Source organism: Urocitellus parryii, chromosome 15, assembly GCF_045843805.1.
Source record: "Urocitellus parryii isolate mUroPar1 chromosome 15, mUroPar1.hap1, whole genome shotgun sequence".
In the NCBI taxonomy this organism is placed as follows: Eukaryota; Metazoa; Chordata; class Mammalia; order Rodentia; family Sciuridae; genus Urocitellus; species Urocitellus parryii.
Genome location: NC_135545.1, coordinates 33,122,534 through 33,142,098, shown reverse-complemented (window position 1 = coordinate 33,142,098; position 19,565 = coordinate 33,122,534). Strand labels below are relative to the sequence as shown.

General features: G+C 41.3%; 1 protein-coding gene across 1 annotated transcript in view; it reads right to left on the bottom strand.

The window, feature by feature from the left end:
• Nup93 (nucleoporin 93) overlaps positions 1–19,565 on the bottom strand; it is an 83,654-nt gene that overhangs the window by 29,425 nt on the left and 34,664 nt on the right. The window contains exons 3-4 of the mRNA XM_026395707.2: positions 6,574–6,636; positions 1,425–1,553 (exon numbers count right to left, since the gene is read on the bottom strand). Of these exons, the coding sequence (XP_026251492.1) occupies positions 1,425–1,553; positions 6,574–6,636 (192 nt within the window). The remainder of the gene's footprint in view (positions 1–1,424; positions 1,554–6,573; positions 6,637–19,565) is intronic.

Genomic DNA, 19,565 nt, shown 5'->3' with positions numbered 1-19,565 from the left:
ATATCCCTTAGTAGAAAGTTAGCTAAAGCCAAAATGATTCATTCAATAAGTATTTTCTAATGCATCTACTGTGTTTCAGGAGAGAGCAGTACGGGATGGACTTGGACAGGCCACACTACCAGGTCATGTAGGGACTTATATGGGTCATTGTAAAGACAAACTTGCTTTTATTCCAAGTGAGATGGACGTCACTAAAGGGCTTTAAGCAAAGCAGTGACAGGAACACTGTGGCTGCTGTGTTGAAACTCTAGCAGGGCACAAGGCAAACACAGGGAGATCAGTGTGTTCAGCAGCCTGTGACACAGTATCGATAATCCCACCTCCTGGTATTTAAGCCCTCCTATAATCCTCTCCCCTGTAGTATAGGCTGGATTTAGTGACTTAATTCTAACCTGGAGAAATGACAGGATATTGCTTTTCAGATTATGTAACAGAAAGACTGTGGTTTCTATCTCAGAGCTCTAGCTCTCCCTTGGGTCCCTTCCTCCTGCCCTGGGGAAGCAAGTTGTCACACTGTGAATAGCCCATGGAGAGGCCTGCTGGCAAGGAAGTCATATCTCCAGCCAAAGGCCAGAGAAGACCTAAGGCTTGTCAAGAGCCACATGGAGGACCTGGGGAATGGAGCCTTCCTGAGTCAAACCCTGGGATGAGTACAGCTCTGACAGCTGTTTCAGGAGACCTGAGTCAGAAATACCCAGACAAGCAAAAGCTTGCTTCAGTCTGTAAGGTCTCGAGTATCTGTTATACAGCAATAGACAACTACAACCGCCACCAGGAGGCTGGCTCTGTGGTCCAAGTGAGAGATGAAGAGGGTTGGACCAACTGCTAACAGTGGGGTGGGCAGAGGTGGTTGGACTCTGGATTTGTCAGCATGTGAGGGAGTGGTTATGAGGAGAGCAAGGAGAGGACAACAATGAACCTGAGGTTTTTCTGATGTGAGCCAGCAAAAAACTGGAATTGCTGTTTGTGACAATGGGGACTTCTGTGAGAAGAGAAGGTGGGTCAGTAGGGAGCAGCTGCTGGGACTCAATTCTGGACCCGAATGCCTATGAGACATCCAAGAAGGCAACCAGATAAACAAATGTGGGGTTCAGGGTTCCAGAGGCAAATTTGAGTCTTGAGCGAGCAGGTGGAAGTAGAAGCCACAGCCTAGGTAAGATCAGCATCGCAGTAACTAGAGAGAAAACAGAAGTCAAGGACTGAGCCCAGGACCAACGTCTTGAGGTCAAACAGTCTGAGGAAAATTCATCAAAGGAGACTGAGCAAAAGCAACCAGACATGCTGGAGGAAGTCCAGGCGAATGCAGCATCCCAAAATCTGTGGGAAGACAGCGACCAACTGCCAGAACTCCACTAATGAAGGAGGCAGGCGTCCTTTGGCTTCATGTGTTTATTAGTAACGGTTCAGCTGTTTGATCCATCTACCTCACTCTCCTGGGTGAAGTCAAGGGCATCCTCTCCCGAGGCCAGCAATGTGTGCAGAATCCGCTGTTTCACTTGCTCCCACTCGACCAGCATTGACTCCCGATGGTACTCCTCCGCCATACCAAAGGTCTGCCAGGGAGGAGAGAGAGGGCCGTGACCCAGGTGAGAACAGAGAACATGGTTTCCCTTAGAGCACAGCAGAAATGCAAAGGCCTTCCCCAACCCACCCCTGTTCATGAGTGGAGCAAATGCAATGGACTTCAAAAATGATCCTTCAAAGCATGACAACTCTTTGTGACTTACCCTATTTCATTGATTCTAATTAAAAAGCTTTTCAAGTGTACTAAAATACACACAAGATTTGCCATTTTTAAGTGTACAGTTCAGGGGCATTAAGCACATTGACCACCAGTGCCTATCTCCTGAACTCTTTATCTTGTAAAACTGAAACTATACCCATTAAACAATAACTCCCATTTCTCTCTCCCCCAAATCCTGGCAACCACCATTCTACATCTGTCTCTGAATTTGACTCCTCTTATCATATACAAAAGGAGTTACACAGGTTTGTCTTTTGTGACTGGCTTATTTCATTTAGCACACTGCCCTCAAGGTTCATCCATGTTGTAGCACGTGTCAGAATTCCTTCCTTTTGTGAATAACGTATGAATATGAATTTCGAATATAAGCATGGGTACAAACTAGCTCTTCAGGTTCCTGCTTCCAATTCTCCTTGATATATACTCGGAAGTGGAATTTCTGGTGTTAATTCTACTTTTAATTTTTTTTAGGAACCTGCATACTGTATCCAAAAAGGTTATACCATTTTATATTCCTATCAACAGTGCACAAAGTTTCCCATTTCCTGCATCCTCTCTAGTACTAACTATTTTCTAGTTTTTTGATAGGAACCATCCTAATGAGTGCCAGGTAGTATCTCACTGTGGTTCTCCTGTGCATTTATCTAAAGACTAGTTATTTTGTTCTGTTTTTCCAGTAAAGAAAAAAAAAAAAGATGGAACTGAGGGTTTCATTCATGCTCTACCACTGAGTTGCATCCCCAGACATTTTTTAAAATTTTATTTTCATACAGTGTCTCACTAAGTTGCCCAAACTAGTCTCAAATCATCCTGCCCCGGCCTCTGCAGTAGCTGGGATTACAGGTGTGTACCACCACATGTGGCTGATTAATAGTGTAGAGCACCTCTCCTATGCTTATTAAGACAAACATCTTTTTAAAACTTCTGAAATGAGGCTGTGTGTTGCAATCTATTGCATGTTATAGGAGTATTTTTTCTTTCTAGTACAAACAATAATGATGGATTATAAGATCAGTGGAATCTTAAGCTTTAGCAAGAATCTAATACAAGGACAAAAGATTCTCCCAGTGATTTTATTCACTTTTTAAAGAATCACTAATATTTCTGCAGGCAGTGGCACACCTGTAATCCCGGCTACTTAGGAGAAGAAGCAGGAGGACTGCAAGTTTAAGGACAGTCTGGGAAACTTAGTAAGACTCCATCTCAAAATTAAAAGGGCTGGAGATATAACTCAGTGGGTTAAATCTCCAGTTACCAACCCCCTCTAAAAATAATCATCATCGTCGTCATCATTATCATTATCACTAATATTTTCAGAGCAGAGAGCAAACTAGTAAAAGAAAACCATCCCTCTGTGATTAAGTTTCCTACCAGTCTATTCAAGATCACTGAAAGTCTAGTAAATCTCACTACTATTGACTGGTGACACTGCAGGTAACTGCCACAACAAATATACCAAGAAAAGAAAAAGAAAACAGAAAGAAAAAACATTTATAGAGATATTCTGAATTATGACTGTTCTCAGCACACTATTCTTTAGTTGGAAGACCAGGTTTCCTATCAGCTTCAGCTCACTTTTCAAAAAGCCATTTCATTTACAATCAGATTGGCATCTAATCAGGCACAACAAGGGAGTATTAGTAATGCCTGCTTTATTTTTGGCAATGCAGATAATTTATACTGATCATGTTCATATACAAGAGCTTTGGGAAACTGCTAGAAAAATCTAATATACTCTTCCTACAAGTGGGATATTTGTATTTGGACTAAAATGTATCAACATTGGAAAAGGGACACCAGCCACACACCCACAAAAATGATTAGGAAGAAGGTTGGCATATCTCGAACCCTTTTTTAACAGGTGTCCTGAAGAAACAGGAGAGAGGACTGTCGCTGAGAGTCAAGAAGAATGAATTTTTCCAATCAGTCTGCATGAGTTGAAAAATAGCCAGAGAAAAACCTTCACATCTCGTTCACGAGTGGAACTGAGACACAAAAGCTGGGCATTTTCAACACAGAAGCGTGATGGGCCAGAAAGGCAGCAAAAGCAAAGAGAAGAGAGAATTCCTCTAGAAGTTGTCCACAAAGAGTACGGGACACTTCACAAACTCTTTTTATTCAAGAGTCAAACCAACCGCCTCCTTAGCCTAGAACCTCTCCCACAGAAATTTGGGGGTTGCAAGCCATGAGAACCTGGGTGGGAAGAATAAGGAGGCAAAAGGCTGGTGCATCATGCTGCTTTCTGAGCTTGCAACAGGAAGAAAGACACAAAGCCACGACTCCAACACGGGACACTTCAAAGCCTCAGAGATACTCTTAGGGACAAGTCTTCTGGCTAAGGAAGAACTGTAGAGTAGTAAAGGTGATGGAAGAAAACAGATAGTACACCACTCAAAGAAACTGTAGACATGACAGAGAGGGCAGACTTGGAGCATCAGGGAAGGGTCAGGATGACAAGAGTAGAATTCACTCTGCCCCGTCTGTTGGATGCTCACTTGTGTGCCAAGGACTCCTCCTTAGTAGTATAGAAGTATTAAGCAGCTTTGAAAAGCGGATGCCTTCTGGGCTTGAATCCTCAGCTGTACCTAAGAAGTACTCCAGGCCACTCCCTCCAACCTGAAGGAACAGCACTGAGATTCCATTCACAGTGTGATAAGGAGCTTCAAAATACACCGCCAACGTTAAAATTCTCTTCCCTCTGCCACGCCCATCCATCTTAGAGGTGGTGGAACATCCAATTTTTTGAGCTAACGGGGATAATCAGCAACCCATCTGCCCAATCTAGCTGATTCCAGCCTATTCCATTTATGCCCATGTCTGATTAGAAGCAAAGAAAAATGCTAAGAGAATGCTAGGAGATCCTAGGGGAGATCAACAGTGCTCCTCAGAGCTCAGAGAAGAGGAGGGAAGGGAGGGATCAAGAGAGGCAGGAGGCAGAGGCTAGTGGAGACAAGGATAGAAAACCAAAGAAGAGAAAGGAGAGAAGGGTGTGCAGAGTCCTGACCGCGGCAAAGCAGTGGAGAAACTATTCTCAACGAAAGCCGAACCTTCCAAGTTACTGTTAAGTGTGGAAAACATTTCCCTTGGAACATATTAAAGGAAGGCAAGGAGAGAAGTGGATAACAATTAAGAACAGTGGGGAGCACTCGAACCCCATTTTCATAAACACCCATTTGTTACTGAGCTGTTGCTGGCTTTTAGAAACATTGCATATGCTCTAGGAATGTTGTGCTGTTTTTGCTGGGATGCACCAAATGGGAAAAGATAGGACACATTTGTGGTTTTGTAGCTTGTTTTCTTGGCATTTCAGCAGGACATTGGCAAGTTATTCAAACATAAAATTGCCACCAAAATGCCAAGAAGCTGCTGATTTTCAAATCATTTTGAAAATGACTCTTGCTCAGCAGCAGTTTCCCGGTGTCCAGACAGGTCAGAGGTCTCCCTACAGGCGGGCTCTCAACACTGGAGTGTCTCCCTCCAAACACATATGCACGCATTTTGCACTGTGGTATGTCACCTAAATGTTTTGGCTGGCTGCACATTTAGTCTCAGTATGACACAATATTCAGAGACTGCCAATTCCAGAAACACATTCTGCAGGGTAAATGGATTAATAAGGCTTGGTGGTATTCGACAATCCTAATTTAATTTCACTGGTCCTTTACAGCAGGAGAATCAACGTTGGTGAGTAACTCAGAGTGTGAACAACAACAACAAAAAATCCCTTAATATTTTCAAATCTGAATCAAGTGTATTTCTCTATTTCAGGACTATGCACTATTGCCAACAATCTAATTAATGAAATTTTAGGGAAGTTTATGCTGACAATTAAACACATCAGTCATCTGAATAATGCTCTGGGACTTGTTCTTCTAAACGGGAGCTGGCGGCTCCTCCGCAGCCCTCTCCCAGCAGCCCTATTGCTTGCACTCTCGCAGAACATTTTCATAAAGCACCCCAAGAAGCAGCACTTTTCACTTTCTTACTTCTTAAGCCACACAATAATACATAAATACACTTCACTAGATATTAGGGTTAAATAAGCATACAGCAGAATGGAGCTCTCCCTTCTCCCCACTCCCTCTGCAGAGAGCCACTGCTGACACACAGACACTGACATCCTGGGGAAGCTGCCGGCTTAGAACCAAATCCACTTGATCGCTAGCCTCTGTCCCGGCTCCCCAAAGACCCCAGTGGCCTCAAAATCTCTTACTCTGTAAGGGGACACTTTGAAAAGGTTTTCGTCTTTTGATCCTTGTCAGAAACAAATGGAGAGAACTCACGTTAGTAGAGTAAATGATGTCTGCATGTCTCATAGGAACGATGGTGTAAACTACTGCTGGCATATGAGGGCTGCTCTGGCTGACTCACCTTTTGGAGCACCAAACTATTTTTCTATTTTTTCTTAAGAGCTTAGAGAAATTGTTAATATGAAAAGTGGTACGGTCATGTTGTATGATAAAAGAAAAAGCTGAGGGAAATTATCAATGATCACAATTGCTTCTCTGAACTGCTGGTTCAATAGAAAACAAATATCACTTATACAATAAGAAGGAACTGAAGAACTGTGTGGCCCTTCCATTTTAAGGCTAATTTAATAACTGTCGAGTCCAGTGTCTCAGATGCATTTCAGTCACTAAATACATGGAGAGTCACAAGCATGGTATTTATTCCCAAAAATGATTTCTGTAGAACACTTCTGGTGAGCTACCTCTCTATGTAGGAAGCGGCTGGGCCTGGGGCCCAGACCCCAGCTCCAGATCTGCGCTCCCTGCTGAACACTGCCGCCCTCGGACTTCATGCATCTACATTTTGGTTTGTTTTCTTACCCGCTTCCGGGATTCTTCAATGGCAGACAGCAGGGCATTGTCCTTCTCATTCTTCAGGAAGCCCTGGGAAAGGGGGAAAATGGTGCAACTTAGGTTAAAATGAACCTTCAAATAAAGTATATTGCAGGGCTAACCCGCGGCGAGGGCATCCACTCCCCACATGGTGATGGTCAGAAGCAAAGTCCCCATGAGACAGCAGTGTGGCATTTTACATCCCGCAAACATGTACAAAGTGAACAGTCGAGGCTGCTCTTCAGAGGTCCTCAGTGGCTCACGTTGGCTCTGCTACATGGGCAGTCACAGGTCCTCTAACTCTTGCTTCTCTGGTGCTTTTGACTAATCCTTCCATTTCTTTCTACACTGAGGAGGCCACCACTGCCCACCTGTCTTTGTGCTTTTCTCTGACTTGCCAATGGCTGGGGTTGTGGTTTGGGTCTGGAACTTTTGGCTCTTGTGATGAAGGCCTGGCCCAGGGCAGAGGTGTTCAGAGCGGGGGCTCTTGGGAAGGGACTGGGTCAGAGGTCTCCGATGTCATCAGTGGATTAATAATCTGATGGCATTATTGGGAGAGGGTAGAAACTGTAAGAGGTGGGGCTTGGTTAGAGTCAGTAGGTCACATACCCTACAAGGGTGTGTCCGTCCCCCTTCCTCCCTCTCTCTGGTCCCTGGCTGCCATGAGTGAGCAGCTTTGCTTCACCACGCACTTGAGGTACTGCTGCGCCTCAGGCCCAACACAACGAAGCCAGCCAAGCACGAAATGAAACCATGAGCCCAAATAAACATGTCCTCCTCTAAGTTAATTTCCTCAGGTCTCCTGTCCCAGCAGTGAAAAGCTGAAAAAACACAACTGGGAAATTCTGAAAATCATTTATTTACACTTATTGACACATTTCTTCTGGATTTTTGTCACGTGTACTTTCTACTTTAGGTCTGGTGACATGCATTCTTATTTAGTATTGGTAGGGTGAAGAAGAGACAGTGTACAAGTCTCACTTAATATACACAGGTTAAATGGCCCAGAGGCCATGCTTTGGAATATGGATTTCAAATCCTGGTGCCTCTATTTATTAATAGCAGGACTTTAGCCAAGTCACCCAAACTGTCTGAACCTCAGTTTACTCCTGTGTAACAATGAAATAATGTGATCAAGTTCTAGGTCCAAGGCTTGGTACACAGCTCTACTATTACAATCAATTAGGTCTAGACCTGTTGGTGATACTAAAAGAAGAGATGCCCAGGGTGACCTCCCTGTTGCTTTTCAGTCCTCAGCTTGAGTTGAATTCTGTTGGGGAAGGGACAGGACACTGTCTGGACAGTCTCAGCAGCAGGTGGAAAGACAAAGTGACACTAAGATGAAGTGGGCTTCCATGCCAACATCCTCACATCAAAAGGTGAAGCTTCTCTTCCACAGCCTGGGGTGGGGGACTAAGTAGGAACGAGGAAGACCGGGCCATCAATAATTAGAGGTCAAAGTCTTAGTTGTTAAGATGGAAGAAGTCAAGTTGCCCTATACATCAAGCCAACATACACTCTGCAAGGCAAGGTATCTCCATGTCAAGCACACTACTATTAGGTTTATATGTGCCTGAAATGAAATGATCTGTTTTTTCAAAACTATGCTTTTGACTTTTTTTTTGTTTTGTTTTTAAAGGAGCTTTGGGAAACTATAATACAAAACAGAATTAAGAAAAAGCTTTTAGAATGACAAGCTACATTAAAATACATTTGATATTGGTGAGGATGTGGGGAAAAAGGTACACTCATACACTGCTGGTGGGACTGCAAACTGGTGCAATCACTCTAGAAAGCAGTATGGAGATTCCTCAGAAAACCCGGAATGGAACCACCATTTCATGCAGTTATCCCACTGCTCAGTATGTACCCAAAGGACTTAAACAGCATACTACAGTGGTATCAATTCACAATAGCTAACTGTGGATCAACCTAGGTGCTCTTCAACAGATGAACAGATAAAGAAAATTTGGTATATACACACAATAGAATATTACTCAGTCATAAAGAAGAATAGAATTATGGCATTTGCTGGTAAATAGAACCAAAGACTATCATGCTAAGTGAAATAAACCAATCCCCAAAACCAAATGTTGAATGTTCTCTCTGATATTTGAGTGCTGACTCTCAATAGGCCAGCGGGTAGGGGTAGGGTTCCCCCACTGGATTGGACAGGGTGGAGTGGGGGTAAGGACAGAATGAATTCGACATAATTTTCCTATGTTCATATATGAATACATGACCAATGTAACTCCACATCATATATGGAAGAAGTCAACCACAAGAAAGGGAAGTTATACTCTACATATATAAGTCAAAATACCTTCTACTGTCATGTATAACTAAAAAGAAAAAAGAAAAAAATTAAATTTAAAAATACATTTGATAACTTTCTTGTATTTGAAATTAATTAACTCAGGTAATTCATTTTTTATTAAAATTAATTTAATTTTAATTAATTTTAACAACTGTTAATGCTTTTTCAAACAGTCCTAGATATAAGAGTGCTGGTTTTCTTAAAAAGCAGGGGAGGACAAAATAGGGAATATATTTTAAATAGAATATTACTAATCTTCATAGATTTCCCCAAATTTTAGTCCATGATTCCCCTGACCTGCTACCATACCTCATATTGGGCAGTGAATGAGGACAGACAGGACAAACAGCGACTAGCACCCAGAAACAGTTCTCTCCTGATGACTCCTCCAGTGCAGTCAGTCTGAGGCACAACTCCAAGACTGCTCCAGTTATCACACTGATAACTGGGGTGGGAGGAGGGCAGGGAGAGGCACTGGTCATAAGGGCCTCAATAAACCAGAGCACAGGAAGCACAGAACCTATATGGTCCATTCAAAAGGCGGGCAGCTAATCACCATGGGGTGGCTTCTGGCTCTCACAGGGGGGCCAGACATGAAATGAGAAAGATTTTGATGGGTCTTGCTTACAGCATTAATATATCAAGTAACAGAGCTTCACTATGAATTTCCTTTTGTGAAGGTTCTTCAATGGCAAAAGCAAAAAGCTTTAGTGCCACAGTCTATAAACCAAACCATGCCGACTATGATCACAAACTGATGTGGCCAAAGAGCAGGTTGGATTGCTCTGCTACGCCTTTTCCTGGCTGAGAGGATAGGAAGCTGACTGTCTAAACAGGTCACCTTCTGGTAGAGGTGTCTGTGTATGGAGGGGATGGACCACTGCACCCCTCTCTCTGGCTGGTGGGGAGCAGGCAGCGCCTGGGGTAAGCCGGATACTTTGCCGCCCTGCCCTTCTCTGCTCTTCCAAGTCAAATGACCAGCACATTATACTCTTTTAACTATATTTGCATCCAAGGCTCTCTCACATAATATAAAACACAAATGCAAAGCAACAGACATCTATCTAAAAGCCAAATAATATTCTGCAATGACATTATTTTGCTTTTAAAATTTATTATTCTACAAGAAACATAACTCCCAAATTTCTAGAAATGAAATTTCAAGTAGTGTTAGGAAGGAAAAAGAATAATAAAATACATTATGGCTTTGGGGATAGATTACTCATCTTTAAAATATTTACTATAAAGTTATATTTTTAAAATACAAGTGAGCTCTTGTCAAATTCTAGACATTACCAACATACGAAGAAATACCATTAACCATCATGTACCTCAAAATCTGGGCTTTCTCTATAGCATAAACCAAGCCCCCAAAATACAGTTGTCCCTCAGTATCTATGAGACAGGTTCCAGGACACCCTTCTACACACACACACACACACACACACACACGATGCTAACACTCACAAATACTCAAGTGTGCCTAATCTTGAGCATACTTGAGCATAGTATTTGCATATAACCTCTGTGTATTTTAAATTATCTCTATATTACTTATACCACATAAATTGTTGTTAAGTTGTATTATTTATGGAATAATGACAAGAAAATAAAGTCTATGTGTATTCAGTACAAAGGCATTTTTTCCTCAATATTTTTGTTCAACATTTGGTTGAATCCAAAAATGCAGAAACCACCAATATGGACTACCAACTGTATATAGATTCTGAATTGTTATTTTCATCCTTTCTAAAGTGAAATGCTAAACCAGGTTACACATTATATTTTGTTTTTTAAAATGATACTTTAGTGGCCTTTTGAAAACAATGTTCAAAATAACACTTACAGGTAATGCCGGCATGTGTGTGCCACCTAGTGGTGGTTAGTTTCTTTTAAAGAACAAACACCTTGAGGAAAAATAACAGCCAATAGCAACTTCTAGACTAAAAAGTTAAGCAGAAACCTAACTGTTTGGCCCAGTCCCCGAGGATCTCCTCCTTGACTCCCCTTTGTCTATGCATTTCATTTCTTTCCAGGTCTTCCTGGAGGCCCATCTCATGTCTTTACCCTGGAGATTTTACAGATTATGTGAAAACTGGTTCTCTGGAGAGGTGGGCTGGGGGAGTACAAGATGAACTGGCTCCCTGACATTGGAGGCCTCCTGGTCACAGAGAAGACCCCATAGCTCACTTCCCCCTCTGAGATACCAGAATCTAACTGTGACTCTCAGATCTCCCCATCTCTTTGTTTCCCCTCATTTTGCCAACAAGCATTGTTTAACTGCTCATAGTCTGCATTATAAATGATAAGGCTGAGGCCTGAAGAATAATAATTCGTAATGAGGCAGTACAGGCTAAGTACACTAATCTGAAATGCTTGAGATTTCCAATGTTTTATTCGGACTTTGGAATATTTGCATGAACATGGTGAGACATGTTGGGGATGGGAACCAAGTCAAAACACAAAACTCACTTAGTTTCACATACACCTTATATATACAGTCTGACAATAATTTTACACAATATTTTTAGTGGGCCTGTGTTTTGACTACAGCCTGTCACATGAAGTCAGGTATATAATTTTCCACTTGTGGCATCATGTTGGTGCTCTATACAGAAAGCCCAGATTTTGAGGTATAATTTTGTAAGAGTTCTGATTTCAGGCTTTTGGATTAGGGATGCTCAACTAAGAATAGCTGGCACATATATGGTGATGACTCTGTGCCAGGCCTAAATGGTACTCACTTATGCATCTGGTTGTGGCCTTCCCTAAATCTGATGCTATACTGTCTCTCAAAACTCCCCAAGTAGATCATACTTTAAAACATCCTCAATATAAGTTTAAAAGTTGAGCATCTGTGTGGTTTGTAGAGCTCCTATCAACTCTAAAGCGCTGTTGCGGTTCTACATTAAGATGACCCAGTTTGTAAGCAACAAAGCTCAGTCTCAGAAACCAAATTTGCTCACTCCTTGTTTACCCCCTTCCACTCCACCACTCTCTCACCAGAGCAAATTAAGATGGGATAAACAGGTACTGTATGCCTGCATATTCATTCCTTTTTTCTCCCTACATCACACGGGGGGGGGGGGGGAGAGATGGGAACAAATGTCAAGGTTCTAGCATTCCTTTAGAAGAGTTTTTTTCAAAATATGGATCAGAACCCAGAACTGAGTCATGAAATCAAATAGCATTTTTCTAAGGAAATAAAAATTCAACACAGATATGTAGTATGGGTAAGTACTATTTTGTGAAACTTTTGTTTCAATTACATGCCTTCGTTGGTGTGTGTATATATACATATGAAGTGGGTCATTCTGTAAAATACATTTCTTACTAGAGGTGATAGTTCAAAAAGACTGAAATTACTGCTCTAGATGTCAATTCCATAGCATTCCAGAATATTATTATTGCTATTGTTGTGGAACAATAAATATCATACATCTGCTCAGCCAGGTAGTCCACCTTTGACAGATAGTGTACTTGGCCAAGAACTACCCACAATGTAATCTCAAGGTAGGTTGATTCTCTTACCATATCTCAAGGACCTGGCAATCAAAGTGACTCCTAAATGGTTCAGGCCCAGGAATATAGGCATGACAACGCCTTATTTTTAATTAACATGCAGGCTCAGAACACAAGTAGCAGCTAAATCCTACTGCAGAAAAAGAGAGTAGGCAAAGGAGTGTTTATTTTTGCCAAATGGACAAATTCTCTTATTTTATTTGCTTTTCCAAAGTGAAAACTATAAGAAATAAAGGTCTCTGTGAAAAAATTTCAGTATTCATTTTAGTTACGAAAAGATGCCCCCCCCAAAACAATAACAATTTACATTGATTCTTTCACAGTTCTTTGCCTCCCATCTATAACAAATAAGTGATTTGCTGGACAGTTTTAAAAATAGTGAAGAACATATAAATTTCCTGTCAAAAAGTAAATAAAAAAATTAGAGTCTGAGTTGGTCCCACAAAGCAGTAGCCATATTTTACTTGGCCCTCAAAACACAAAAGCCTATTCCACTTCTCCCCTCTTCCAGACCAACCACCCTCTCAGCAGGGTGGACATTGTCCAGAAGGTACTGACACCGCACAAAAATAAACAGCAGGTGCCACGATACCTCTGTGCCATCTCTCATTTAATACATACAATATACGCTAATTAATAGAAACTCTGTAACCAGCATTCCAAATCAAAATGATATGAACACAAAATGAGCAGTGGCATTAGAAAGATCACCATGGCTGAAAAAACTGCTAAGACACAAGCAACTGCAAAGCAGAAAGAAAGAAAAATAAGCAAAGCTGAAATAACAGAATAACCAGTGACTAGTTTGCTCCAAGATGAAGCCAGAATTATAATAAGCACGTCAAGCACGCAGCAGAACTCTGATTAGCGCAATGGAGAGGGTCTGAATTCTACGAAGACGGAAGTGGGAATGGTACCCACTATTTTGCTTCTGCTTACTCAAAGTAAAATATCTTCTTCCTTAACTTTTCCCAACCCTTCTTTCCAATTTCCGAATAAATGATCTCTTCAAAAACTTTCTCTTGCGTGAATTTTTTACAAAGGTAAAATTCCTACTTCTGGAGAAAATGAGAAACAAGGGAGTAAAATACTCTTCAGATGAGCACAACACAAGTCCTGCTGCCCTGGAGCCGCCAGGCTTGTGAGATGGTGTGGCTGCTTTCCATTAGCTCTGCGTCGTGGAGCCAACACTGAGAACACCTCGAGAAAGTCTTCCAGCAGAGATGTTCATTACTGATGTAAATAAATAAACAAATAAACAAACAAACTTTCAAATTTGGGGAACTTCAGTAAGATTTTACAGCACATTTGATTATTTTATTAGACCACTTTTATTTCAATAAAAATAAGAATACATAAACTATCAGCTTACAAGGCCCAGGAGAGGCTGAAACTCTTTCTGCTCAGAATACTGACTCAGGAGTAAAATCCAGGCTTTTTTCTTAACTCAAATGTTCAGATTAGTCCCAGTACTTGTTTTCTACAAAAAATTTTAACAGTTTAACTCATTTTTTCACAGACTATAGCTTCAAAAACCACCCCTAATGAAGGATGGGAATATAGCCTAGTGGTACCTAATTAGCATGCACGAAGTCCTGGGTACAATACCTAGTGATGCAAACACACAAACCAAAACGACAACAAAACCTGAAGAAAGCAGTGCTAAGTGGAAGAGCCGACATCCACCAATTGTATTTTTAAAGCTTTTGTACGACTTCTTGCAGACTTCTTGCACGTGTATGGAAAGCCTCATTCAGCAGGTGGCAGCAGACACTGTAAGAGTGGCTGTGCAGTTCCACCATTTGGAGGCTCAGCAGATCCACAGGCGCTGCAGGCAGCTCCAGAGCCACAGGTGGCCAACCCTGACAATATCACTTGGCACTGTGTGGGCACAAGGCCATCTGTCACTATCAGGAAGGCAGGTCCCATTTTACACATGGTTCCCGCAACTGGGCTAAAAAAAGGGTCACACAATTATGTGATAGATTTGAGTCCATTAGGGCAAAACAAATTACTTGCTCCCATGATTCAAACTGGTTTTGAGGATGGTCCACAAATTTTCTTGCCCAGGAGATCTTAATCTCAAGAACACACAGCACTGGGCGATGCCTCCTCTCAGACCATACTCTTTCAGGGCTGTATAAACCACTTTTCTTTGCAGGTCACAAGACGACTGGGGAGAGAAATGTGACTTGCTCAGTGCTGCTATCTCACCACTTCCAGAAAAACAGGCCACTCTGGTGAGAGGGCCCATGATGCTGCAGGACATGCCAAGCTGGGTGGCAGGGCTTCTCTCTGCTCACTGCGGGGAGAGGAGAGCAGGAGCACTGGGTGTCAGGGGAGAAGGCAGCCGGCCAACTGCTCTCAGACTGCTGAGGTAGCCCGAGGGAGAAAGCAAGGACAACTAAGCATTTTATCTCCTTCTTCCAATGACCCCCCAGAGCCTGGCACACCTGCTAGGGCTAAACTCTGGAAGAAAGAAAGGGATTCTGAAGATCGAACTTCTCTGGAGCTTTTGCAAATGGAATGAATATTAAGAGTGCACCAAATTATGTCTAGCTTCAAAGAGCAGCAGCAGAGCCCTCTCCTAACCCAAAGATATGAACAGATCTAAAAAATATGACTCCCACAGTCATTCTAGGTGAGGGAAAGATAAGAAAGATTCACTAAGGAATGCCAAAAGCCTTCCAATATGTCTGTCTTGGAGATGGGTTAATCCACATCCAAGGAACTTTGGGCACAAAAAACTGCACTGCAGTATAGAATGAGAATGCATTAACAGTGGCCTTTAAAAGAAAAAAAAAGCCTGGGAAAGGATGGCAGAGGGCGAGTGTCAGAGCCGGTTAGTGGGAGCCAGCAGCTTTCGCCAGGCTGGTTTCTGCAGGGCCGGGATTAAGCCTAGAGTTCTACTTAGCAAGCACAAGGAGCGCTGTTAGGACAATATTTGGGAGCCACATCTCATATTAATTCCCTGCTGGTACACGGTGTCAGTCATTTACACTGCAGTCGAAATCCCAGCTCCTCCTGCTATGCAGCAGTGCTTATGCTGATGGGATTGGAGGCCAATCGCAGGCTGTCACTGTAAAGAGAGCTTCGGTTTTCCTGCAGTTTCTCCTCACTCAGAAATTCTCTTTTCAAAAATGTATTTGTTTGGAGACTACTAAAACAAAAGAGGTCTTTCCTTTTATAACTTCACATTGTCTTACAGGGAATGGGTCAAGGCACAGTACTTTAATTTCACACTATCTCTAAAACCTTAATTAAGTTTGGAGACATTTTGACTTTACCTTGTCAGAGCTGGGAATACTGAAGAATGCACCACTCACCACTGTCACCACAGGTACAGAAAACATGAGACATTGCTTAGCTGAAGTGGCAAACACAGGCAACAGAAGGAGGCAGGCAAGACAATACAAACTGCTAGAAACTGAGGAGGAGCAGAATCCTTTCACTCAGTCCATTCTTAGGCAGGAGAAGGAGGACCCTGCACTGTGGCCCCTCTCACCTTCAGTTACAGGCCTGACCTGCTGGGGGACACTTTGAGAATGCCTAGCTTCATCCCAGCTCTTGATGAGCACCTACCTCACCTTTCAAGCCAAGCCAACACAACAGACCTAAAAGCTTGTCTTGCAGGACAGATCTTATTTTTAAATGTTTGTTTGTAAATGACAAATTTATAAAAGCATATCATCTTCAAAACAAACCCACAAAGACTCCAAAGCTCAGCTTAGTGTCATTTCTGGCACAGCTGAAAAGAAACACTTTTGTGAGTTAGCTTGCTAAGGCAAAGACAGACTTTCCTGAAAGCGCAACCCATCAGTCACCAGCAAGCCCACAAAGAGAAAGAAATGGAGTCAGAGACAGCAGCACAGTGAAGCACAGATTAGGAGTCAGGTGGTCTGGATTTAGGGCAAAATCAACAGCTTTTTGGTGTGTGACCTTGAAAAAGTTATTTAACTAGAGTGAATCTTGCTTTATTCAACTGTAAGATGAGCTGCTTTTGCTACATAAACTCTTTAAGACCATCTCCAGAAACACTCCCTAAGAGATGGGAGTAGACAAGAAATTAGCATCGTCATTACCAGTATGGCTACAGTTTACTTGCAAAATAACTCACACCTTAAATCACAAAAGAAATATAATAAACTTTGTTTTTGAAGGCAGAGTCATATATATTTTGTAATAGGCAAAACCCATAAAGAGCCAGAATGAAAACCAGAGACAAATGATAGATTTTCATAGGAATGCTTAGTTTCACCTTGCCATAAAGGAGAAGTATACTGTTCTTCAGTTTCAGAAATCCATCCTATATTGGAAGGAGTTAAATTCCTATACTAAAAAAGATAACAACACAAAGCAAGGAATTTCAGAAGCGTTAATACAATTTCTTAAAAGCGACATTCAAAGCCATCTAGATAAGTGCTAATTGAATCTTCACTTCAAGAAAATATCAAAACTTAGATATCTTCTAACAATAAAAAGTAACTGCAAATTGGCAAAGCAGTACTACTAGAGGTGTCTTCAAACTCCACTGAAGGAAAATAACTCCTGTGGTCCACCTCTTCTCACAGAGCTCCTGGTGCCGCCATTTTACTCCTTGCTCACTGCCATCTTAGTGCCACAGAATGACTCTTAGCGGGCTGGCTGGCGTGCTTGCTCATCTACATTATGGTGCTGCCAGAACAGTCAAAGGGTGATAAGAATGTATTGTTTGTCCCAAAAAGAACCAGCCCCTGATTTTTTACACCAGCAGGCTAAAATTTGAAGAAAAAACCGAAGAACTTCAGATTGAAGAGATTCAGGAATCCTCTGCAAGTATCAGAGAAGAGCCTCTCCCAGCAGCCAAACTTAAGTGGACCACGGTGGAGGCAAAGAACAGAGGAAGCAACTGGGTCTCTGCTACCTCCCAGGTACGCAGTGCACAGCTTTTTACAAAACCAGCAACAGAAAATAAGACCAGACTCTTCAACCAAGTATTGCTTTAAAAAATTTCCAAGGAAGCCTTTGAAGAAACCCTCATGTCATCCAAACATTTTATGCAAGCAAATCTGCAGTTAAAATGGAGTTCTAATTTGCTGCCCTAAAATTCTTTTATTTCAAGGTGCAAGTCTTTTTTATAAAAATCGAGGGGGAAAGAATCCATTTGCTTTCTACGATATTATTTATAATTATTATGTTAAATGCAGTCCACACACACACATACATACATACAAGACTAAAAAAATTACATTGAGATCTAGCCCTTATGCTGCAAGCTAATATTAGGACCACAGATTTACGGAATCTTTGTAGGATTCTAACCAGGGCTTACAACTAATGAATCTTTGTATGATGTGAAGAAAACTGTTTCTAGTTTCAAACATCTAGTAATTAGAGAAAAGACCATTCAGTGACTAGAATGAACAGCAGCTAACACAACAAGACCCACAACAGTTGGCTTGATAAATTTGATATCAAGTTAAAAGGATTCTCAGATATCCAGTTCTGTGAGAATTCAACTCCTGAAACAGCTACTTAAGCATTCTGAGCAAATTCTTCATGGTACAGTTTACTACAAAATACACTTACTATAAATTCTTCAGGGTTTGAAAGATAAAAAATTCTTCAGCTTTTAAAAGATAAACATACAAATCAAAGTTAAAATCTACTTGCTCTCTCTTAGGAACAGCATAAAGGAACAAAGAAATAAGCCAGGTCAAATCCAGTTAATTTTAAGAATCAAGAGTTAGAAGCTTACAATTACAAACAAGAGTTTTATATGAGTAGCTTTGAAGTCACAACTATTAATTAAACAGAAGGCACTAGAAATTATCCCCATGAGAGTGACAGTCTCAATCTATTGATCTTTGAGGATAAAATCTTGTTTTGTCAAAATATTTTTTTCTCTTATGTATTTGGAACAGCTATTTCAGGTCATTAATATGGAAGCACTTTCTTAATAACAACAACAAAAGCACTAAAATCCAGCAAGTCTTTTCAGGAATGGAAAAGAGACTCTTTTAAAAAGACAGTGAAAAGAAGCCTAAACTCCTATATTTATCATATTCAGATTTCTTTTTTCTCCCAAGTATCATTTCCATCTCAGACTAGTAATAAACTCAGACTTCTCAACAACCTAACTAATGAATAATTAATTAAAATCATTTGCTAAAATCACTCATGAAACCCATATTTCAAGAATACACAGCATACCTGCTTTTTAACACATACCTTAAAAAAAAATACACCCAAGAATCTCTGTGTTGTATCTTTCCTATTTGCAGCATTTCTTTAAAACTCTATTTTGCTCATTCAACCAAAGACAAATTTTCGACCTTTCACCACTATATAAGAAATACTTACTGTAGACAAAAGGATTCCATTTTCTTTCTGGGAATGTTCTCCACCCTCCTAAAGTACTCTTCTACACAGTGTACAAATTCATTTTCTTAGTTTTACAGTAACAAAGCTCCTGTGCCAAAGAACCTAATGTAAATTAAATGGCCCTGCAGTTGCCTTCAGAATCCAGTTCACCTCCACCATGATACAGCTAATTGTTAAAAATGGTGGCTGAGACATTTTCCATACATTAAATTAAGGAGCTCTGATGAAGGCGCTGGCATCCACCCACTCCAGACAAAGGAAAATAATTTGCAACTGTACCAAGGCACGGATAATTGAGTCATCTCCCATACAGGGTCAGTGTTAGAGGTTTCCTCCATCTTTACAAAATGCAAACCACAGCTTATTGTCTCATCTCAGAAATCAATTCCTTGCAGTGCTGCACTGGGTCAGAGTTTTACGGGAATCTTAGTCATGGGTAAATCCAGACTTCCAGTGCTGGGGGGAGCCAAATTCTCACAGTTCACCCCTTTCCCTGAGAAGCTCTCCTCCATAACCCAGACTTGACAGCTCAAGCCTTCCTATTGTTAAGAGTAAAGAAAAGTCCTATACCTCTGAAGGGAACTAAAACCCTCAACTAGGTAAGCAATTTCAAAGTCTGAGCATCAGAAAGAGATCCAGACCCTACAGGTCAGGTCCCACAATACTAACACATTTCTTGGGATGAAAAATTGCATGCATCGTCATTTTTGTTACTGTTTTTAAGTAAAGACAATAAACAAGCTGCTTTTTAATGTTGGATTTAAGGCACTTTAACTTT